The sequence below is a fragment of the Oncorhynchus keta genome, chromosome 22 (genome assembly GCF_023373465.1).
Source record: "Oncorhynchus keta strain PuntledgeMale-10-30-2019 chromosome 22, Oket_V2, whole genome shotgun sequence".
NCBI lineage: Eukaryota > Metazoa > Chordata > Actinopteri > Salmoniformes > Salmonidae > Oncorhynchus > Oncorhynchus keta.
The window spans coordinates 24,328,362-24,352,492 of record NC_068442.1 but is presented as its reverse complement, the minus strand read 5'-3'; the positions used below and the strand labels follow the sequence as shown (position 1 = coordinate 24,352,492).

The window sequence follows — 24,131 nt, the reverse complement described above, 5'->3', positions numbered from 1 at the left end:
TCCTGTACCTTGGCCTCCTCCTCCTGAGCCTTCTTTACTATGGCCTGGAGCTGCAGCTCCCGCTTGAACTCTGCATGGAGTAACTTCTCCTCCATCATCCTCCGCCGCTGGTCCAACAACTCCTCCTTCCATTTCCTGACCTCCTTCTCCTGTGAGGGAAAGACAGCTTGGGTCAGCTCATTTTACTCATGTACATTCTCTAACCAAGGCAGACACTATTATGGTGTCTTGCATTCAAAGCATTTGCTGCTACCCGCTCTGGTACGATGTCCACAGGGATTCATGTGAATATACACCACTTCATGTACTTATGTGGTTAATACTCAAGATTATTGAAGGGCACACTCATCTCATGAGGGCTTGGAGAACAAAAACAAACGTCATGATAGATTGTTGAGTTTGGGCTACGTCTCTCCCAGACGTGTCTGTGGCCAGCTGGGCTGAGAGAGACTGAGAGCTGGCCTCTGTTATTTAGTGATTCTATTTGGCAGTGTGCTGACAGAAGCTCTCCACGTGGCCAGGCTGAGCTGGGCTAAGCAAGGCTGTGGTGTTTCCCGTTGGCTCTGTACGGCCACTCACCCTCTCCAGGAGCTTCTGTAGTTTGTGGGTCTTCTCATCTCGCAGTTTATCTCGGAGCTGCTGGGCCTTCAGCTGCTTCTCTTCATGTTTTTTCTTAGACTCTGCGATGGTTCTGCCAAATAAGACAGACAAAACGACTTACACCTGCCATCCTGTCCTCTCCCCCAGTCGTTCAAAATAGGAGCGAACTTTGACATGCACCAAGATCTTTTCTCTGGCAGAGTGACATGAGGGTGTGTGTCTCACCTTTTGCGAGATGGGGAGGACAGTTTCTCGTGCATGTGGATTCCATGGCCAGGTGGTCTGGAAGGCTCCTCCTCCACGATGTCCTCCCAGGAGGTGCTCTGACGCCACGGCTCCCGCGCTGCAGAGAGAGGCGAGTCTGGACATTGACCACATCTGTGTCTTTAGCAAGAGCATCAACACTCAACCCATCTCATTATAGATATATTACAGTTGAACAGAAAAGAGATTTACCGTCATAGTCGGCTAGCATGTCACTCCAATCCATGTTGAATCCACCTCCACTGCCAATGCTGGCCTGGGGGAGAAATAATCAGTTCATGATCACTGGCAATCATATGGATATTACAAGGTGAGAAAAACTCAAGACCTGGGGGAAAGAGATCCTACCACTTCAAAAGCACTTCATATGACCAAAGAAAATTGAGAGATTGTGTGAAGTATGTGTCTTACAGAGAAGTCACTCTCATTGTCAGTCTCCAGGTCATTGTTCTCAGCCTGGATCTCTCTGGTCAGCTGTTCCTCTTCAGCGATGGCGCTGGCGATAGCCTCCTCGTTGGCCTTCTCCAGGCGGTCAGCCAGCTCCTCCTTCTTTGCCAGGACCTCTGCCATGGACTGGGGCTGGACACACGGCACACACACGCTCACATACAGCACTTTCTTACTCATTCAGGTTTCACTAAGCCCACTGGCAGTCAGGGTCTATCTGTACCTCTCGAAAATGTAGGAATGTTGTCTATTGCTTTTATCAAGATTGTGAAATATGTTATTACATGTATATACTGGTGGGCTTGATGTGATCAACTTAAAAGATTCCATGAATTTTATATTCAAGAACAATGACTCTTAATTTCATACAGCTCTAAAGGTACTATTTAGAAAAGTTCCCAAGACCCTTAGTATCATAACATGTAAAAACAGAAAAGAACATCAAACCCAAAAGCACAAACCGCACCACACGATCAATCACAAGATCACAGGTGAGGAAGCATTCAGGAGTCATGCAGAACAAGTTCCCTGTGAGAATGACGAGATGGTGGAAGGATGCACAACCATGGGACCAATTCACTGACATGGTGTAGGAATAAATACTTACTAGATGAGTCTAAACAGCCTGATGGAGCCCAAAATGTCTCAATTTCTATTAGTCTTTACACTTACAACATGAACTTGACAAACTGCCTTTCCTTCGTCACAAATTACATTTACATTTTAGTAAATTTGAAAACGCTCTTATTTAGAGCGACTTACAGGAGCATTTAGGGTGAAGTGCCTTGCTCAACGGCACAGACAGGTTTTTCACCTTGTCGGATCGGGGATTCGACTCAGCAACCTTTCAGTTACACTCTTAACCTCTAGGCTACTTGCCGTCCAATCACTATCAGGGAGGACAGACAGTTAACAGCACTCCAGTCCAGAGAGGCCAGAGCTCCAGTCTAACTTAATGAGGGAGAGGTTTCTCTCACCACTGAGGCAGTTTCTCTCTAACTAGGGGCCTGCAGTGCAGTCTAAACAGCACTGGGCTTATCTGAGCCACCCAAAGAGGCGTCTGGCCTGGCCCAGCACTAAGACCAGGTCTGCCTGTCTTTGATCTGAGCTTAGATAACGTAGACCATTTAGAAGCCCTCCATCTCTAGGTATAATGAATGGCCTTCAGAAGAGGTTAAGGTGTTGTGGAGGTCTTTATGACAGTAGCCCTGCTAGTGAAGGAGGTTCTCCTCGATTAACAGAGACTACTTATGATGCCAAATGAGGCAGTAATAAACCTGACACAGGACAGTTGCTGATCACTTAATGCACAATGGAGGCAGAAAACAAACTAATACCTGACACAGCCATTGTACACATGCCATGATCCCTGGCCCTTTGGGCTGAACCTGTCCCTGAACTGGATACCCTGTCACAGGTTCGCACCATTTCAGCTCAAAGCACAGTTGTTTTGATTAGTGGCCACTTCCTCAACACAGCATAACAACTGGGCCAGCCACTTCAGGAGTACCAGCAACAAGCATGACAGACACTGCTTTCTGAGCTCACAACAAGTGCCCCATGGACATCCTCTCACAGCCAACCACCAACACAAATTGTCCTGCCTACCTGGCATGGCGATTTTCTAAGGGGGCTGTGCCGCCTGTCATGTTAGCACATTGTGGCTGGAGGCTCTGTAGATTGACTTTGTTTAGGCACTGAAGGTCCATGGGGGATCCATGACCCCCTGCCCTGAGCCCTCCCCTCCCTCTGCTCCTCCATCTCTCAGCACTCACAGTGGAAAGCTCTTTGGGGTCCAGCACACTCTCCAGTTTCACCGCTGCCATGGGAGCCTCAGCCGGTCCTGGAGCAGATGTTGCCATGCCCTGTGACGTGCCCCCCGCAGTCCCCTTGTCCCCCAGAGCACAGGGCCCGTCCGTCTGGGCCGGGTCTAGGGATGGAGGGAGAACTAGTGCAGGGACTGGTAGGGATAAGGCTAGGAATATCGTAGGGTCTGGGTCCTGGGTAAGGTAAAGGGTAGGGGCTGGTATGGGGGGAGGCGCGTCCTCACAGGGTGCGTTGACACACTGCCCCGAGTCTTGCGCACTGTCTGATGGGGGCTGTACCAACACAATCACACACACCATTCAAGACATGCATATTCCAAGCATTTCATGAGAGCAGTAAAACAAAAACAAAACGATTAACACAGCTGAAAACACACATCATGCAAGGAGGTTGGCAATAACATGCCCTAAACATTCAATTCTCATCAAAACATCAAATAAACACAATGTGGAAATACATGAAATGTGTATTTCAAATAAGCAATGCCTAGAATACACCCATACCCAGTGTGTTCTGAGGCAATGAGTATTTATTTAATGAGAGGGAAAATAGCAGGTTTCTGCTTCTGAAGTGTCAGTGTACGAGCAATTGTGTTAAAACTGCCCTGTTTGAAAAGGTTGTCTATGAATAATGTGGAGCCCAAAACCAAAACAATGTAAGTGATAAAACGGTCTTGTGTTACTCTGCTCCACGTCTCCTGTCGTCCTGAATAATTGATATCTGGGGACTGCTGGGAGGGTGAGTGACTTCAGGGCTCAGTACTAGGGATGTGCACGGTTATTTGAATATCCGAAAACAGACGTTAGTATTAGAAAACTTGTGTGAGTATTCCTTTTTGCAAATACATTTTTCTTTACCTGATGACTAAAAATGCTTTTTCTAAATTAAATTGAAATATCAAATGTGACATTCTTAGACAAGGACATACCATGACATTTCAAATTATTAATTTAATAAAACAAACTCTTCAATAGAATTTGGATGCACAGTGCTCCCCATAAAAAGACCGCTAGCCATCACGTGTGTATCTTATGTTGGCCAATCAAAGTGGCAAAAAGGCTAAATGTGTAGCAAGTGGAGTGAGAGTTCACTAACGCAGCGCAAGATGGAATACAATTACAGAATTAAAAGTTAGCGAAATGAGAATCAAATCCAATTTTATTAGCCACATGTGAAGGTAGACCTTACAGTGAAATGCTTACTTATGAGCCCCTAACCAACAATGCAGTTAAAAAAAAATATGAATAAGAAATATAAGTAACAAGTAATTAAAGAGCAGCAGTAAAATAACAATAGCGAGACTATATACAAGGGGGTACCGGTACAGAGTCAATGTGCAGCGGCACCGGTTAGCTGAGGTAGTATGTACATGTAGGAAGAGTAATTAATGTGACTATCCATAGATGATAACAACAGAGAGTAGCAACGGCGTAAAAGAGCGGGAGGCGAGGCAATGCAAATAGTCTGGGTGGCCATTTTATTAGATGTTCAGGAGTCTTATGGCTTGGGGGTAGAATCTGTTTAGAAGCCTCTTGGACCTAGACTTGGCGCTCCAGTATTGCTTACAGTGCAGTAGCAGAGAAAACACTCTAGGAGGCTGGAGCCTGACAATTTTGTCGTGCCCTCTTCACGACTATCTTGGTGTGCTTTGACTATGTTAGTTTGTTGGTGATGTGGACACCAAGGACCTTGAAGCTCTCAACCTGCTCCACTACAGCCCCGTCGATGAGAATGGTGGCGTGCTCAGTCCTCCTTTTCCTGTAGTCCACAATCATCTCCTTTGTCTTGATCACATTGAGGGAGAGGTTGTCTGGCACCACACGGCCAGGTCTCTGACCTCCTCCCTATAGGCTTTCTCATCGTTGTCGGTGATCAGGCCTACCACTGTTGTGTCATCGGCAAACTTAATGATGTTGTTGGAGTAGTGCTTGGTCGTGCAGTCATGAGTGAACAGGGAGTACACGAGGGGACAGAGAACGCACCCCTGAGGGGCCGTGTTGAGGATCAGCGTGGCAGATGTGTTGTTACCTACCCTTACCACCTGGGGGCGGCCCGTCAGGAAGTCCAGGATCCAGTTGCAGAGGGAGGTGTTTAGTCCCAGGGTCCTTAGCTTAGTGATGAGCTTTGAGGGCACTATGGTGTTGAACGCTGAGCTGTAGTCAATGAATAGCATTCTCACAAAGGTGTTCCTTTTGCCCAGGTGGGAAAGGGCAGTGTGGAGTTCACTAGAGATTGCATCATCTGTGGATCTCTTAGGGCAGTATGGAAATTGGAGTGGGTCTAGGGTTTCTGGGACAATGGTGTTGTGGTGAGGCATGACCAGCATTCCAAAGCATTTCATGGCTATAGACGTGAGTGCAATAGGTCGGTAGTCATTTTGGCAGGTTACCTTAGTGCTCAGGGACTGTGGTGGTCTGCTTAACACATGTTGGTATGTTGGTATTACAGACTCAGACAGGGAGAAGTTGAAAATGTCAATGAAGACACTTGCCAGTTGGTCAGCGCATGCATGCAGTACACATCCTGGTAATCCGTCCGGCCCTGCAGCCTCGTGAATTTCGACCATGTTAAAGGTCTTACTCACATTGGCTGTGGAGAGTGTGATCACATAGTCTTCCAGAAAAGCTAGTGCTCTCATGCATGTTTCTGTGTTATTTGCCTCGAAGCGAGCGTAAAAGTAATTTAGCTCGTGTCACCGGGCAGACCTCGACTGTGCTTACCTTTGTAGTCTGTAATGGATTGCAAGCCCTGCCACATCCGACAAGCATCAGCGCCGGTGTAGTACGATTCGAGTCCTGTATTGACTTCTTTGCCTGTTTGATGGTTCGTCGGAGGGCATTGCACGATTTCTTATAAACACCTCCCTCTGCAACTGGGGTTAGAGTCCCGCTCCTTGAAAGCAGCAGCTCTGCCCTTTAGCTCAGTGCGAATGTTGCCTGTAATCCATAGCTTCTGGTTGGGGTATTACGTACGGTCACAGTGGGGACGACGTCGTCGATGCGGTTATTGATGAAGCCAATGACTGATGTGGTGTATTCCTCAATGCAATCAGAGGAATCCCGGAACATATTCCAGTCTGTGCTAACAAAACAGTCCTGTAGCTTAGCATCTGCATCATCTGACCACTTTTTTATTGATTGAATCACTGGTGCATCCTGCTTTAAATTTTTGCTTGTAAGCAAGAATCAGGAGGATAGAATTATGGTCAGATTTGCTAAATAGAGGGTGAGTGAGAGCTCTGTACGCATCTCTGTGTGTGGAGTAAAAGTGGTCCAAAGTTTTTTCCCCCTCTGGTTGCACATTTAACATGCTGATAGAAATTTGGTAAGACGGATTTAAGTTTCCCTGCATTAAAGTCCCCGACTACTAGGAGCACCTCCTCTGGGTGAGCGGTTTTCCTGTTTGCTTATGGCGAAATACAGCTCATTCCGTGCGGTCTTATTGCCAGCATCAGTCTGTGGTGGTATGTAGACAGCTACAAAAAATACAGATGAAAAATTTCTAGGTAGATAGTGTGTTCTACAGCTTATCATGAAATACTCTACCTCAGGCAAGCAAAACCTCGAGACTTCCTTAGATATCGTGCACCTATGTATTTTTGTAAATAACAGCTGAAGGAGTAGGATACAACGAGCAACCAACAGGTAGGCTGTTGTTTTATCTGAATGGGGTTGGGGAGAAAGCACAGCTTGTGGCCTCAGTTAGCCTAGCTAGCTTCTTTATGCTGCTACAGTCAAGACAGGCACTGTTTTACAGGATGATAAATAACATTGTGGCTGCTACAAGTTAGCTAGTCTTGGCTGTAACCGAGTTTCCTTGGCATCTCTGTCGCTCTCACTCAGTCTCCTCGCTACACACACAGCCCTTCGAAGCTGCAGCATTAGGGAAGAAGGGTCTGAAAGTGTGCCAGCCTCTCTCCCTCACGCAGCAGTGCTCAGTTTTAAAAACATAGCTACGTACATGAAAAAAATACACAAAAAAAACATGTTATCCAACAAAAATACATGCCACTATTCGAATAGTAAAATTATTTTAACCCCCATCCCTACCTCCATCATGTGACCCTTCTCTGAGTCTCCTGTCATCTCCTCCAGGGGGTCAGGCTCCTCAGGGATTGGTTGTTCACACTGACCCTCGTCTTTGTCCAAGGGGCAGGGCCTGCCAGGGGGCTGCTGGTTCTCCTTGTTGATATCATCTTTAGGGCTGATGTGGGCCAGCACCGGGCTGACCTTCGCTACGATGGCGGCAGAGCGAGGCCGTGCCGGACGCCCACGCTGTACTGTCTCCCAACCCTCAGAGTCCTTCTTACCTGGACACAGTGAAGGACACACACACTCATTAGAAGTGTTGCTCCGCAAACATCAATCATAAGAGGATACACACCCTGAGGGGTTTACATGCACCAATTATTTAAAAAAAACACGAAACCATGTAAGGATCATATAGTGCAGCCTCTGAATTTCATGCGGGGGCTCTGCTTACCTGGTTTCTCTGCGGGATAGTTGTTGACTTGACTGGGGACATGAAGGGACTGGGAGGACTTGACCCGGTCAGCCCAGCTGGGGCCCGTGTGGGACAGACGAGCTACGGCCAGTGTGGGTTTAGGACCACTGGAGAGATGAACACAAATCACTCAAAACCAGATGAGCACAATGTCAACATACACAGAAGCATTTCACCACAGAGATCAGTATAAATTATTTGTTTTAATAGACAGCTTCTCCTCTACACAACTGCCGGTCCAACAGTACATTTTAAACCAGTGGTCACCAACCTTTTCTGAGGCAAGATCACTTTCGCAGTCAAAAAGCAAGCATCGATCCACCACTCAGATTAATTTTTTACATGACTTTTATTTTATTTTTACATGACATGTTTACATTAATGTTACATTCTAGAAAAATGGAAACTCTAAGTTGGATGACCGTTCAAAACTATTTTTCCCCGGAGGGAGCTAGTTTTTTTTCTTCCAGTGTTCCCAGTTGTCTTGAACGCACTGAAGTTCACAGTTTTTAGTCTCAGCAGAGGGAGGGAGAGAGCAGCAGAGGGTCTGCCTCTCACAGTCCCTGCTCTCTACTTCCTTTCCTCGGGTGAGACTGACCAGAAAGGGAACAGTCTTCCACCTGATGGCAAAACTCAAGCACCGCATCTGCCTCATGCACAAATTCATGTTGTTGCTATGACCAGAGAAAGTGAAATATTCCTCAATATTAAAATACACGACAAGATGCTAATAATAAAAATAGGTAGGGAGAAGCACGTTTTATGCTTCGTAATAGTGTTGAACAAAAACCGTGTTGACAGTGCTGAATGAAATTGGACATAAACTCACCTTGTAAAAACTGCAGCGCTTTGGTATATTCTTTGACAGTCTCTCTCCGGTCATGATTTTAAAAGTTATGAAATCTCAGGTAGGCTAGTATCAAACTGTGGCTAGGGTCATGGAAGACATAGGCAAGGTGATTTGAGCTATCCGATTGGCCAACGCAGTATGTGCACAGATCTCCCGGTCCTCTTTTCAAACAAATTAAGTGGTTCAAAATGGCAACACTTTGCTTAAGGTGCACAGGGCCTCTGAATCAAGTGTACCTACTGTACCGCCAACAGAGCAACACAAATAACAATAAATAAATAGACTAGGAATGCATTGAAGATCGACCGGTTGGTGACCACTGTTCTAAATAATGGCTGTGACGTCACTGACAACTCTAGCAAGAGTAATAAGAGGTGACCATAAGGTGAGCAGCGCCATCTGCCTCACCCAGGCTGGTGTCTGACCCAGGCTTTCCTCCCTACATGCTCAGGGTCTACAAACCTCCCTAATGATCAATACCCATTTCCTGGAGCATCCGATTACAGGGCACCGCACATATTGAACCGATGCTTCAGCAGTCTTTAACCACACTTTTATCTATACCTCCCACTGTTTCTGTGGCGTGGCTAGTGAGACTTGACAAATTACATTAAACAAATGCCTCAACATCAGCAATCAATCCCCTTACCAGCAGATCACAGAGCAGCCACTACCAACCCAGACCAGTTGGCACATCATATTGCACATTGATTTATTAATTAGAAGTTTCTAATGTTATTTTTTATCAAATCAGCATTGCTGTTCCCTTTACTCCAACTGTGAACATGTAATGATGGCTGACTGTATTACACAGAATATAGCTGAGAGGAAACAGAGGACATGCTGCTGCCCAGAATGTGCTGATGGGGAGTAAAGTGAGGAGGGATTTTGATGACTGCCGTATAATGGTGTGTGTTCATAATGACTGGCAATCATTACATTAATATGATGGTAAGCACTTTGAGTTCAAATCAGAAACAGTGGAGATTAGGGCTGTCAACCAAACCAGAAAAGAGTTGGAGAAATCTTACCCAAAGTTAAGGGCGCGGCGACCACTAGGTGAGTGGACAATCCTGTCAGATGAGGGGCTGGGCATCACATGACGACCTGGGGACATCTTACGCACTTCCCAAGCCAAAGACGTGGGTCTGGATTCAGAGAGGACAAATAAAATAAAAATATATATAAAATTGTAATATACTGTAGTACCATAGGGGGAGATTTGGATCTCACTTTAGATAAAAACAATTCATCTTATGGGAACACAGAAACATACACAAAAGTTGCAGGTTGACTGACCAATTAACAGCCTACTTTAAAATGTACAACTTGGGAGGAAACTTAAAAGCTTGGATTTTTATACCCATTTAAATGGTGTTGTGGTCATTGTGTTAAAGAGGAGCCAATAAACGGGTGGATCACCTTGAATTACAGCCAAGGCAAGCCTATTGATTGATCTAGTGTGTTTGAGACTCAGAGCCAGGGAGCAGAGATGGCACTTAGAGGTTCCCCTCAGGGAGCGAGCGAGCCAGAGAGAGAAAAGAAGAGAGCCAAGGCATAGATAGATCACCTGTTCTGGGCATCTGTTTTCTCCAACTTCTCCTGCAGCTGGATCCAGTCAATCAGAGCTTTAAAGTCCCGCACATAGTTGTCCAACATCATCAGCACCTCCTGAAATAAAGGCATGTCTTTCAGACACAGACAGGGGGACATTTCAGTGGAGCCATCATTCACATATCGGGTAGGCAGGTAGCCTAGTGGTCAGAGAGTTGGGCCAGCAACTGAAAGGGATTGGATTGAAGGATTGAATCCCCGAGCTGACAAGATAAAAATCTGTTGTTCTGAACAAGGCAGTTAACCCACTGTTCCCTGGTAGGTCATCATTGTAACTAAGAATTTGTTCTTAACTGACTTGCCTAGTTAAATAAAACAAATGCAAACATATCAGGACAATGAGAAACTACTTTGTCGACGGTTGTTGCTCAATATGCGATAATGTGACTAGAAAACAATTTATACAACAGCCAACTTTCTGGGACATAGACATACATGTCTTATATGGGCAAGAAATCTTAAATTCTTGTTAATCTAACTGCTGTGTCTAATTTACAACAGCTATTACAGAAGAAAATACCCTACTAATGTTTGAGGATAGTGCACAACAACTAAACACTTATCACGGCAACTGATTTGAGACACTCACCACTGAAGGTAAATAATGTACTTACATTCAGTAATATTGCTCCCAGAGATAAAAATGTAGCATAGTTTTGTTTGATAAAATCTATTTTTTCATTCAAAATGTAGGGAACTGGGTTCTACAGTTTGACCCCACAGCTGTCTCTGACATTGGGGCGGCAGGGTAGCCTAGTGGTTAGAGCATTAGACTAGTAACCGAAAGGTTGCAAGTTCGAATCCCCGAGCTGACAAGGTACAAATCTGTCGGTCTGCCCCTGAACAGGCAGTTCAGGGGCCGTCATTGAAAATAAGAATTTGTTCTTAACTGACTTGCCTGGTTAAATAAAGGTAAAATAAAAATTAAAAATGGCTGGGAGTGTGTAATTATTTGTATTACCATAGCATTTTTGTATGTTCTCTATAGTTATATATTGATGTATAAATTGACCAATTTGGCACATTTGGGTAAACTCCTGGCGGACTTGATGAAAAATATTGTGTAGTGAGGTAATTCTTTACTGTAGCAGTCTGAAGCTTAGCACACACACTGCTGTCATCTTGTGGACAAAATCGAAATTACATCTAGAATCCTCTCTCTTGCATTCAGCAGATTTAAATAGAAAATGCATGTTCTTTAGTTTATATTATCTTTTACCAGATCTAATGTGTTATATTCTGCCCCCTTTGTAGTGTCTATTTGGGGAGAATCTCAGAGGCTCTATCCAACTCCAATCTAACAGCAAACTGGGGCTCCAGTAACCCCCCTCTATAAAACAGAGAGGGATGGTTATCTGGGCCAGGCCCAGTGAGTGGAGCTCATCTCACCCGCACACACAGGTAGGAGGCCCGCTATTCAGCCCAGAACAAGGGAGGACAAAAGGAGCTCAGTAAAATACTTCTCCCTGCCCCACTGATCCACCACAAGAGGTGGGGCTGAAATTACCAATGACATTACTAGAGGGGACAAGACAAATTGAATTGGCTTGTAATCATTTCTTGCTACTGGCACATGAAGAGTCTGGTGACGCCACCTCATTGTCCATCTGATACCTAATCTCAGAGTTTAGGAGCTAGAACTCTACCCACTGTTCATTTCCCAGCCTCTGAAGGTAGCTATCGAAATACAAAATCTTATAGCAGTCAAACTGGTAGGCTACATAATGAGTCACATTTCTTTAAATTATTATAGGTAACATTATTACATTGATTTTGATAGATTTACTGTAACAGGAAAGGAGACAGACTTAAATAATAATAAATAAATAACAAATGCAACATTATTTATTGCAGTTTTTAAAGTGCCATGTGTTCTTTTCTGAAAAATCCTGTAGAGGTCAGTTTAAAAATATATATATACTTCATACCAAAAGGATACCACAGTAACAGGATTTTGCTCTCAAAAATCTCACTTTTTAATAGAACATCCAATTGTGTTGTTTTTCAAAGTCCACAACAATGCTTAAACCACATCAGGGGACCATTTCAAGTCTTTGAAAAATATGAGAAATGTTGCATTTTTTGTGTGCATAGTTAGTTACCCTTCAATTCAGGTGTGCACAAGCCAGTCAGTTGTTTGGCTAGCTGTGTTTCTGTAGGGCACTTGTGATAGAGTTTTCAAAACAAATTGCCACAGGATTGATGCAAATAATCATGATTCTGCCAGGTAAGCATAGACTACTTTGTAGTTAGTTATCTTTTAAAAATGGCCTTTCTGTCTAATAGAAAATGGTTACTCTATCATTAGCATGCTAACCGCTATACAACGTGGTAGACATATAGACCCTATGCGCTGCCGCACACAACAGGCAGCACACTGGGCCAGTGCCAACAGAAAGCTATTTGCCAGAATGAAAAATATACTGTCCTGGGTCAAGATCTGACAGGAAAACAAACGAGGCTGCATAATTTCAATAGTAGGTGATTTTATCGTTCATTTGCAGTCTGAGCAAGTAACCTAGATCTGGTTCATATAGACATTGGAAAGTCAAAGTCAATGCCTTTTTCAAGTACTGAATTCAAATTTTCAGGGACTGTAAGCATTAATGTATGCCTTACCACTTTTTAATAGGCCTACCCAATTGCATTATGCATTGACATTCACATTATTTTTATATTTTAAAATATGTCAGAATAATGTGGCCATTGCCAGACTAAATAGACAGCATGCGAGACAAACACACTAATGAAGTCTGTCCATGTGGTAGCTAGTCAGTCTCACCATTTGAGATGTTCAAGAGTTAGTGGTTACTGTATCATGTTTCAAAAAAGAGAGTGACCAAAAAGCAGTTTCCTATGCAATGAAACTCTTTACAAGGAAAATCAAGTTGAACAACATTCGTCTTGCTCACAGTGTCTCCTGACCCCTGCTGTCTCAGCCTCCAGTATTTATGCTGCAGTAGTTTGTGTCAGGGGGCTAGGGTCAGTTTGTTATATCTGGAGTACTTCTCCTGTATTATCCAGTGTCCTGTGTGAATTTAACTATGCTCTCTCTAATTCTCACTTTCTCTCGGAGGACCTGAGCCCAAGGACTGCCTCAGGACTACCTGGCATGATGACTCCTTGCTGTCCCCAGTCCACTTGACCGTGCTGCTGCTTCAGTTTCAACTGTTCTGCCTGTGATTATTATGTTTTGACCATGCTGGTCATTTATGAACATTTGAACATCTTGGCCATGTTCTGTTATAATCTCCACCCAGCATAGCCAGAAGAGGACTGGCCACCCCTCATAGCCTGGTGCCTCTAGGTTTCTTCCTTGGTTTTGGCCTTTCTAGGGAAGCCAACATGCTTCAACACCTGCATTGTCTGTTTGGGGTTTTAGGCTGGGTTTCTGTACAGCACTTTGAGATATCAGCTGATGTACGAAGGGCGATATAAATACATTTTATTTGATAATAACTGCATGTGGTTTTACAGATTGTTTTCCTCCGTTGAATGGTGTTGTGCCAAACGAAAGCACCTAGGCTGCATCTCTCATAACTGATCAGAAATTAAATTACTAAATGAATAATTATAATCGGAGAAGTAGAACTTCTAATTTGGCTACCATAACTTCAATTAATTTTCAAGGACCAAAGAGCCTCGAGGATTTTCAAGGCAGGCTATTCCATGATGAGTGAATTGCACATCACAAATATTCAACCAAGACCTTTGAAATACCAGGGGCCAATCAATATGAACCTTCCCTTCAGAGTGTGGTTAAAATGTACGCACAGCCATGACCATGCTTATTTATACACAATGCCAACTGGTGGAATAAGGGAACTGCTTGTCAAGCGTAGCCTACTGAGTAAGGAAAATACATGCTGAAAATTTGTGAAATTGTGAAAGAGTAATAATTAAATCATTCTTCGATTTCATTGCATTTACATTCTGAATTCATGCAACATACAGTATCTTGACAGGCTAGATCATATCATTTGACCGCATTTGTTACGGGAAAACGAGTGAGAGATGGCTGATCTTGTTCTGTTGGAAGATTTGGCGCATGCTGCACTTAGCAGACAGCGCATTTTAGAGACAGGTGGGACTTTTTTTACATTATCAGATATCGTTTTCCAAAACCAATGTAACAGGATTTTTGCAATGATTTAAAACCTATTTTAGAAAGGCAAACTACTAATGACATTCCGGTGCACATCCAAGTGCTACCCACCCTCCGGTATTTGGCATCGGGCACGTTTCAGCGGGAGCTTGCCGATCGGCATCTCACAACCACCAATGAGCTGATGTTTCAAATCAAAGTTTATTTGTCATGTGCGCCAAATACAACAGGCCTTACAGTGAAATGCTTACTTACAAGCTCTAACCAATAGTGAAAAATAGGGTATTAGGTGAACAATAGGTAAGAAAATAAATAAAACAGTAAAAAGACAGGCTATATACAGTAGCGAGGCTAAAAACGTAGCGAGGTTACAAACAGACATCGGTTAGTCAGGCTGATTGAGGTAGTACTATGTACATGTATATATGGTTAAAGTGACTATGCATATGATGAACAGAGAGTAGCAGTAGCGTAAAAGAGGAGTTGGCAGGTGGTGGGACAATACAGATCGCCCGGTTAGCCAATGTGCGGGAGCACTGGTTGGTTGGCCCAATTGAGGTAGTATGTACATGAATGTATAGTTAAAGTGACTATGTATATACAGTGGGGCAAAATAGTATTTAGTCAGCCACCAATTGTGCAAGTTCTCCCACTTAAAAAGACGAGGCCTGTAATTTTCATCATAGGTACACTTCAACTATGACAGACAAAATGAGGGGGAAAAAATCCAGAAAATCATATTGTAGGATTTTTAATCAATTTATTTGCAAATTATGGTGGAAAATAAGTATTTGGTCACCTACAAACAAGCAATATTTCTGGCTCTCACGGACCTGTAACTTCTTATTTAAGAGGCTCCTCTGTCCTCCACTCGTTACCTGTATTAATGGCACCTGTTTGAACTTGTTATAAGTATAAAAGACCTGTCCACAACCTAGAGAGAACAGTCTATGACTGGAGTGGCTGGGGTCCATGGCAATTCTTAGGGCCTTCCTCTGACACCGCCTGGTGTAGACGTCCTGGATGGCAGGCAGCTTAGCCCCAGTGACGTACTGGGCCGTACGCACTACCCTCTGTAGTGCCTTGCAGTCAGAGGTTGAGCAATTGCCGTACCATGCAGTGATGCAACCTTGCTCTTGACGTTGCAGCTGTAGAACCTTTTGAGGATCTCAGGACCCATGCCAAATCTTTTTAGTTTCCTGAGGGGGAATAGGCTTTGTCGTGCCCTCTTCACGACTGTCTTGGTGTGTTTGGACCATTCTAGTTTGTTGTTGATGTGGACACCAAGGAACTTGAAGCTCTCAACCTGCTCCACTACAGCCCCGTCAATGAGAATGGGGGTGTGCTCCGACCTTTTCCTGTAGTCCACAATCATCTCCTTGGTCTTGGTTACGTTGAGGGATAGGTGGTTATTCTGGCACCACCCGGCCAGGTCTCTGACCTCCTCCCTCTATTGGCTGTTGTACATGTCGATCCAGAGCATCCCAAACATGCTTAATGGGTCACATGTCAGGTGAGTATGCAGGCCATGGAAGAACTGGGAGTGCTTCAGCTTCCAGGAATTGTGTACAGATCCTTGCGACATGGAGCCGTGCATTATCATGCTAAAACATAAGGTGATGCCAGCAGATGAACGGCACGACAATGGGCCTCAGGATCTTGTCACGGTATCTCAGTGCCTTCAAACTGACATCTATAAAAACGCAATTGTGTTTGTTGTCTGTAGTTTATGCCTTGCCATACCCCCACCGCCACCACGGGCACTCTGTTCACAGCATTGACATCAGCAAAACGCTCATCCACACAACGCCCGGAACAGTTGAAACCGGGATTCATCCGTGAAGAGCACACTTCTCCAGCGTGCCATTGGCCATCGAAGGTGAACATTTTCCCACTGAAGTCAGTTATGACGCCAAACTGCAGTCAGGTCAAGACCCTGGTGAGGACACCGAGCACCCAGATGAGCTTCCCTGAGACTGTTTGTGCAGAAATTATTTGGTTTTGCAAACCCACAGTTTCAGGTGGCTGGTCTCAGATGATCCCTCAGGTGAAGAAACTGGAAGTCCTGGACATGTCGTCTGTGGTTCTGAAGCCGGTTGGACATACTTGCCAAAATCTCAAAAACGACAGTAGAGAAATTAACACTGTCATCTGCTCTGGTGGACATTCCTGCAGTCAGCATTCCAATTGCACATTCCCTCAACTTGAAACATCTGTGGCATTGTGTTGTGTGACAAAACTGCACATTTTAGAGTGGCCTTTTATTGTCCTCAGCACAAGGTGCACCTGTGTAATGATCATGCTGTTTAATCACCTTCTTGAGATGCTACACCTGTCAGGTGGATGGATTATGTTGGCAAAGGAGAAATGCTCACTAACAGGGATGTAAACTAATTTGTGCATAAAATGAGAGGAATAAGCTTTTTGTGCATACAGAACATTTCTGAGCCTTTGATTTTAGCTCATGAAACATGGGACCAACACTTTACATGTTGCATTTATATTTTTGTTCAGTGTATAGCATTATTACCCTATTTTTTTTTTTCACGGGCCCAAGTGGGCCACTGACGGTTATGATGGACTGGCCCATAGGGTTTCCAAAACCTCTCCTATAGGCTATGCCGAGCCCTGACACACACAGACAGGGGCATTCCAGTGCTGTTGTTGCCTCTTCCGATTTTTGGTCAATTGCACATTACGGTTTGAATTTTTAAAAAGAATAGTGAACCAAGAACTGTGACCTAGTAAACAGTGAACAATTAAATATGTGACTGTTTGGTTGCAGTATCGAACCCTGCTAGAGCCTGTCTGTTGCCTGCTCAGAAATCAGCCCAGGCAGAGCTCTAGTGAAACAGACGTTGGTGATTGATGGAGAGTGTGGAGGGAGTGGTAATTGAGACTAAAGCTTCACAGTGCTTTTAGTTAATAGACAAGTCAGGCCAGTGAAAGATATGTCCAGCAGCAGGCCTGCTGATTAGTTAGTTAACAGCCTCAGCCAGGCCCTCCGCTGCTGCAGACTTCATTTGATTTTGAAAGGACCACAGCTGAAAGGAGGCAAAAAAACTACATTCATGACAAACTAAAAACACTTACCCACAAATACTACTCCCCTAAATAGAAATACTTAAGATTTCCTGAGGACTGCATAAAGATCTAAACCCACTAGATAGAGGTCAAATGAAGCCTGGTGAGCAGTAAAAATGTGGTCATTCTGGTAACAATTCAATTAAAACGTTTAGATGAGTGAAAGCCAATTAAATTTCACTTTTAGTTTCTAACAATATATTGTGTGTCAATTATGTCTGTTTTTGCCTTGAAGATTCTCCAATGTCATACTTTATGATGCAGTAGATGCCTTCTACAGTAGCTCTCCATTCAAGAGAACTCAGAGCCTCCTCCCCTGCACTGTAGTGTAGTATGATGTGTCATAAATCAGGGACCGGACAGAACAAATGGTTGATAAGAACCAATTAGACCTGGGGGATGTGGGTTCAAGTGATGTGAACATTACTAATTTACAAGCATGAATCAGATTGCGGCAGGCTCTACTGGCTGGGGGGGGATCCACAAAAGATGAACCAGTGTTGATGAAAGTGCTGAATGGTCTCTGTTGGTCTGTTAGTCTCATTCAAAAAACACAAGTACACTATTGAAATCTCACAGTTCTTAACACTCCCTGCAGAAATGTAAAAATGTCTCTTTAAACTAAAGATATCTGGGCTGAGTCTCAATCCAGCACATCCAACGATGTCGCCCTTCCGCATCTGCAGTGGTAGGTGACAGAGCTACAGCTGTGTTTGTCAGACTGAGACATCCCGAAAATCTGTCATCTCACAAAAATGGTTTGGCCTACATACTATTTATTACTCCTATATGGAAGATGAGACTCTCACGAACATGTCGGTTGTTTTGCTCTAAGAACCCCACAAGACTCATATGAAGTCAGTACAGCCGATCTGCCAACTTCTGTCTGTAGCATTAGAACAGTTTGGGCTACAAACTAATGACCCCATTATGGAAAGGCGAGTCTCTCACGAACACTTACATGTTGGACGCCCACAAGCCTCACTAGACTTGTCTGAAGGTACCCCAGTGCAAGTTTAAAAATTAATGTAAGTATACGCTGCATTCGGAAAGTATTATTTACCTAAGTATTCAAAACCTTTGCAATGAGACTCAAAGTTGAGCTCAGGTGCATCCTATTGTCCATTGATCCTTCTTGAGATGTTTCTACAACTTGGAGTCCACCTGTGTTAAATTCAATTGATTGGACATGATTTGGAAAGGCACACAGCTGTCTATATAAGGACCCAGTTGACAGTGCATGTCAGAACAAAATCCAAGCAATGAGGTTGCAGGCATTGTCCGTAGAGCTCCGAGACATCATTGTGTCGAGTCACAGATCTGGGGTAGTCTACCAACACATTTCTGCAGCATTAAAGTTCCACAAGAACACAATGACTTCCATTATTCTTAAATGGAAGAAGTTTGAGCTGGCCACCCGGCCAAACTAAGCAATCGGGGGAGAAGGGCCTTGGTCAGTGAGGTGACAAAGAACCCGATGGTCACTCTGACAGAGCTCCAGAGTTCCTCTGTGGAAATGGGAGAACCTTCCAAAAGGACAACCATCTCTGCAGCCCTCCACCAATCTGGCCTTTATGGTAGAGTGGCTAGATGGAAACCAGTTGTACAACTGAAATGTGTCTTCTGCAATTAACCTAACCCCACTGAATCAGAGAGGTGCGGATTGCTGCCTTAATCGACATCCACGTCTTCGGCGCCCGGTGAACAGTGGGTTTAACTGCCTTTCTCAGGGGCAGGGCGAAAGACAGCCCACTCAGAGTTTGCCAAAGGGCACCTATAGGACTCTGACCATGAGAAACAAGATTCTCAGGTCTGATGAAAACAAGATTGAACTCTTTGGCCTGAATGCCAAGTGTCACGTCTAGAGAAAACCTGGCACCATCCCTAAGGTGAAGCATGGTGGTGGCAGCATCATGCTGTGGGGATGTGTTTCAGCAGCAGGGACTGGGAGACTAGTCAGAATCAATCATCTCTGGAGAAACCTGAAAAACTCCCCAAATACAGGCGTGCCAAACTTGTAGCATCATACCCCAAGAGTCGAGACTCTAATCGCTGCCAAAAGGTGCTTCAACAAAGTACTGAGCAAAAGGTCTGAATACTTATGTAAATGCAATATTTAATTTGTGGGAAAAGTCAAGGGGTCTGAATACTTCCCGAATGCACTCTATATGAAAGTAGTTCAGTGCCTAAAATAAGGGGTTAAATACATTTAAAGAAATTGTTTCCTGATCTTTCTTATATCTCACTTTAAAACAAACTCTTTAATTTAATGTTTTATATATTTGTTTTAAGGGGTCCTAAAATTCAAATCAAATAGCAAAATAATCCTTTGTATGACCATTTTAAAACAAATCCATATGTTAGATTAGAAAACCCCTCCCCCCGGTTTAAAATCAAATCTAATCTATAGGCCTGAGTACAAAGTGATGCCAGGCCAGAGATGCGTGTCTGTGTGTGGCAGAGCGCAGAGGGGTGGTTTATGTTTGAGTGAGAGAGCAAAGTGCAGATTTACACTGCTCCAGGGGATTGTGGCCGGGTGGAATCAGAGCACTCTGCTTCTCCTCCAGCTAATTCTATCATTTATCAGAGTCAGTCAGTCCATTAGGGCCAGGCTGAGGCTGGCTGGGTGGGTGGGACTGACGGGGACAGGGGGTATATGAGCCCAGCTCATTAGACTTCACTGGGGTGGGAACACACAACAGCCAGACTACATCTCACACAGCCTCACTGTCAGCATGGAGACCACAGGCAGGGGCAGTGTGTTCCAGCACTGACCACACGCGGTCACCACAACCATGCTCAGCATCATGCTGCATGGCAGACTGATCGATACAGCAGAGCAGTGTATACCAAGATCAACATGGCAGGCCAGCCCTGAAGTAGGATTATACCACAGGCTCTGCCTAGTAAACAAAAGCATTACTGTGTATTATCAAAATCCCAATATACTTAGTGTGTCATCAGTAGCGGAGTACATAGAAATTCACATTCATAGTTGGCCTAAACAGAGACTCAGGCATCGTTCCACTTAGTAGGCCGGCCGGCCCCCATTCCAAGCCCACTAGCACAGCCGTTACACCACACAGCACACACCCACATTGTTTATACCATGTCATTAATATCCACTCCCTCCAGCCAAACCCAGGAGAGTGCCCTGTGATAATTCTCTCACTAGCAAGCCTTCAAAGGCCCTCTGACACTAACCAGAGAACAAGTGGAATGTGAGAGAGCAGAAGGAGAACCCCGTTAACAACTCAATATCTCCCTCTAGTGTTGATGAAGTGTGGTGCTCTGCAATGCCTCCAGTTGTTCCTATTTTTGTTGTTGAGGACCCTGTTAAGGTAGGGGTGTTTAGGTTTTGGTTAAGGTCCAGAGCCCTACCTTACACTCCACCACACTCTGATCAGATTCACAGGTGACATAGATCTCATCCACTGCCCGCCGCAGGTTGTCGAAGAGGAAGGCCCAGTATCGTGCTCGCAGGTCCACCTTGCGCGGCTGCCTGGCTTTGGTGGGACTCTTCTCTGCTCCCTTGTCAAGCAAGGCCCCGGCTGTGCTCTTGTTTTCCAGCCCTGTATTCTGTAGAGACAGCCGAAGAGGAGACAAAGCATAATGTTGAGGCAAAAAAAATAGGATTTTGCTAGGTCTACAATACTCTCTAGTGGTACATGTGCTTAACTAGCAGTGAGCAAAATATTTCATCCATCTTTAGGTTTTATTGATTCATAAATGAGGCAAAATTAGAATAAGTATGTAAGCTAATATTAAAATATGACAATATGCACACCTGTTTCTTATTCCTATGCAGTCCAGAGTTAATTCTCTGATTCCTCAAATTGGCATTTGTATGAGTCTTGGACTTCCCTGTGAAATATAAAAAATAGAAAATACATTTAATTTCCAGAAAAACAAACTATTAGTCCTAAAAAACCCACAAAAAAGCTTTTACATTGATCTGGTCACCCTTTGTTTTGCCAAAGATGGAATATGGCCTGTGGGAGTAACAAAACATAAAAGTACAGAACTGCACACACACAATACAGACTGACCCAAAACCTTGCAAGAGAGAAGAGAACGCACTCTCTCCCTCCTTTCTCACGCTGTTCTCTGCACAACATTGTCAGTAGGTAGCATTCCCAAATACTGTGGGGAAACAACCCTGATACAATGACCACATGGCTGTGTGCATGAGCAGGTTCAATCTGTGATACCAATAACATCTTTCTGGTTTGTTGTCCAGTTACCCATTGCAGAACCCATCCAGACAGTTATGAAATATTCCACCAGTGTTCAATAAAAGGATGAACTGGGTTAATTGTTGTGTGTTCCTAATCATGATCAATCATGTTTAAAAGCTAGCAAACTGACTTTCTGTCAACCCATTACACATTCCTTCATTACTAGAGGGTGTGAAGCTCATTAAATCAGAGTTATATTGATCTTTTAAATCTGACGAGGGACCAGTGAAATGACACATCACCTTGACACCTGTTTTGAATTCAGTCGTCTCAGGGAAGGGAAATATATGAAGGCCAATGCATAGAATAACAGAGATGAATCAAAGGCTGTCATTTTGTTAAGGGAGATATTGTATTACAGCCAAGAGTCTGGACTCACGTGATCTTTCCCCACCACAATGCCCTTTGCTGTGCCTAAGTTAATTGATTCCTTTGTTCCAAATAGACAAAGGGCTTGATTCATGCACTAAGTCAATATCAGCACCTGCCACTGGAGGTGAACATTGGTTTGCCCATCTAATCAATTATATACCCAGCAAGACAACACAAATGTATCTGGTGAAAAACATAATGGAATCTACTTCAAAGAAACGCGCATCTCTTGGCTACATAGCTGATGCACGCTGGACTGTCCATTAATCACGGTACTCCATTCTGCTTGTTTGTTTTATCTGTCGGCCCCGTTGCCTAGTCAACGCCATTTTACCTGCTGTTGTTGTGCTAGCTGATTAGCTGTTGTTGTCTCACCTACTGTTTTAGCTAGCTTTCCCAATTCAACACCTGTGATTACTGTATGCCTCGCTGTATGTCTCTCTCAAATGTCAATATGCCTTGTATACTGTTGTTCAGGTTAGTTATCATTGTTTTAGTTCACAATGGAGCCCCTAGTTCCACTCTTCATACCCCTGATACCTCCTTTGTCCCACCTCCCACACATGCGGTGACCTCACCCATTACAACCAGCATGTCCAGAGATACAACCTCTCTCATCATCACCCAGTGCCTGGGCTTACCTCCGCTGTACCCGCACCCCACCATACCCCTGTCTGCGCATTATGCCCTGAATATATTCTACCATGCCCAGAAACCTGCTCCTCTTATTCTCTGTCCCCAACGCTCTAGGCGACCAGTTTCGATAGCCTTTAGCCGCACCCTCATACTACTCCTTCTCTGTTCCACGGGTGATGTGGAGGTAAACCCAGGCCCTGCATGTCCCCAGACACCCTCATTTGTTGACTTCTGTGATCGAAAAAGCCTTGGTTTCATGCATGTCAACATCAGAAGCCTCCTTCCTAAGTTTGTTTTACTCACTGCTTTAGCACACTCTGCTAACCCTGATGTCCTTGCCGTGTCTGAATCCTGGCTCAGGAAGGCCACCAAAAATTCAGAGATTTCCATACCAAACTATAACATCTTCCGTCAAGATAGAACTGCCAAAGGGGGAGGAGCTGCAGTCTACTGCAGAGATATTACTTTGCAGGCTGTCATACTTTCCAGGTCCATACCCAAACAGTTCGAACTACTAATTTTGAAAATTACTCTCTCCAGAAATAAGTCTCTCACTGTTGCCGCCTGCTACCGACCCCCCTCAGCTCCCAGCTGTGCCCTGGACACCATTTGTGAATTGATCGCCCCCCATCTAGCTTCAGAGTTTGTTCTGTTAGGTGACCTAAACTGGGATATGCTTAACACCCCGGCAGTCCTACAATCTAAGCTAGATGCCCTCAATCTCACACAAACCATCAAGGAACCTACCAGGTACAACCCTAACTCTGTAAACAAGGGAACCCTCATAGACGTCATCCTGACCAACTGGCCCTCCAAATACACCTCCGCTGTCTTCAACCAGGATCTCAGCGATCACTGCCTCATTGCCTGTATCCGCTACGGAGCCGCAGTCAAACGACCACCCCTCATCACTGTCAAACGCTCCCTAAAACACTTCTGTGAGCAGGCCTTTCTAATCGACCTGGCCCGGTTATCCTGGAAGGACATTGACCTCATCCCGTCAGTTGAGGATGCCTGGTCATTCTTTAAAAGTAACTTCCTCACCATTTTAGATAAGCATGCTCCGTTCAAAAAATGCAGAACTAAGAACAGATACAGCCCTTGGTTCACTCCAGACCTGACTGCCCTCGACCAGCACAAAAACATCCTGTGGCGGACTGCAATAGCATCAAATAGTCCCCGCGATATACAACTGTTCAGGGAATTCAGGAACCAATACACGCAGTCAGTCAGGAAAGCTAAGGCCAGCTTCTTCAGGCAGAAGTTTGCATCCTGTAGCTCCAACTCCAAAAAGTTCTGGGACACTGTGAAGTCCATGGAGAACAAGAGCACCTCCTCCCAGCTGCCCACTGCACTGAGGCTAGGTAACACGGTCACCACCGATAAATCCATGATTATCGAAAGGTACTAAACGATATCATACCCGCCATCGATAAAAGACAGTACTGTGCAGCCGTCTTCATCGACCTTGCCAAGGCTTTCGACTCTGTCAATCACCATATTCTTATCGGCAGACTCAGTAGCCTCAGTTTTTCTAATGACTGCCTTGCCTGGTTCACCAATTACTTTGCAGACAGAGTTCAGTGTGTCA

At 44.4% G+C, this 24,131-nt stretch overlaps 1 protein-coding gene across 7 annotated transcripts in view; it reads right to left on the bottom strand.

The window, feature by feature from the left end:
- The window catches only part of LOC118401217 (S phase cyclin A-associated protein in the endoplasmic reticulum-like), a 101,646-nt gene that overhangs the window by 72,284 nt on the left and 5,231 nt on the right, over positions 1-24,131 (bottom strand). For 3 of the 7 annotated variants that reach the window (XM_035798537.2, XM_035798534.2, XM_035798536.2), the window contains exons 3-14: positions 21,082-21,158; positions 20,676-20,873; positions 10,062-10,162; positions 9,523-9,639; positions 7,621-7,748; positions 7,188-7,447; positions 3,087-3,410; positions 1,276-1,443; positions 1,057-1,120; positions 826-961; positions 580-691; positions 9-149 (exon numbers count right to left, since the gene is read on the bottom strand). In XM_035798537.2, the coding sequence (XP_035654430.1) occupies positions 9-149; positions 580-691; positions 826-961; positions 1,057-1,120; positions 1,276-1,443; positions 3,087-3,410; positions 7,188-7,447; positions 7,621-7,748; positions 9,523-9,639; positions 10,062-10,162; positions 20,676-20,873; positions 21,082-21,158 (1,826 nt within the window). Of the gene's footprint in view, positions 1-8; positions 150-579; positions 692-825; positions 962-1,056; positions 1,121-1,275; positions 1,444-3,086; positions 3,411-7,187; positions 7,448-7,620; positions 7,749-9,522; positions 9,640-10,061; positions 10,180-20,675; positions 20,874-21,081; positions 21,159-24,131 lie in introns of those variants that run through there. The other 4 variants (XM_035798535.2, XM_035798538.2, XM_035798539.2 and 1 more) reach the window with 4 other exon arrangements.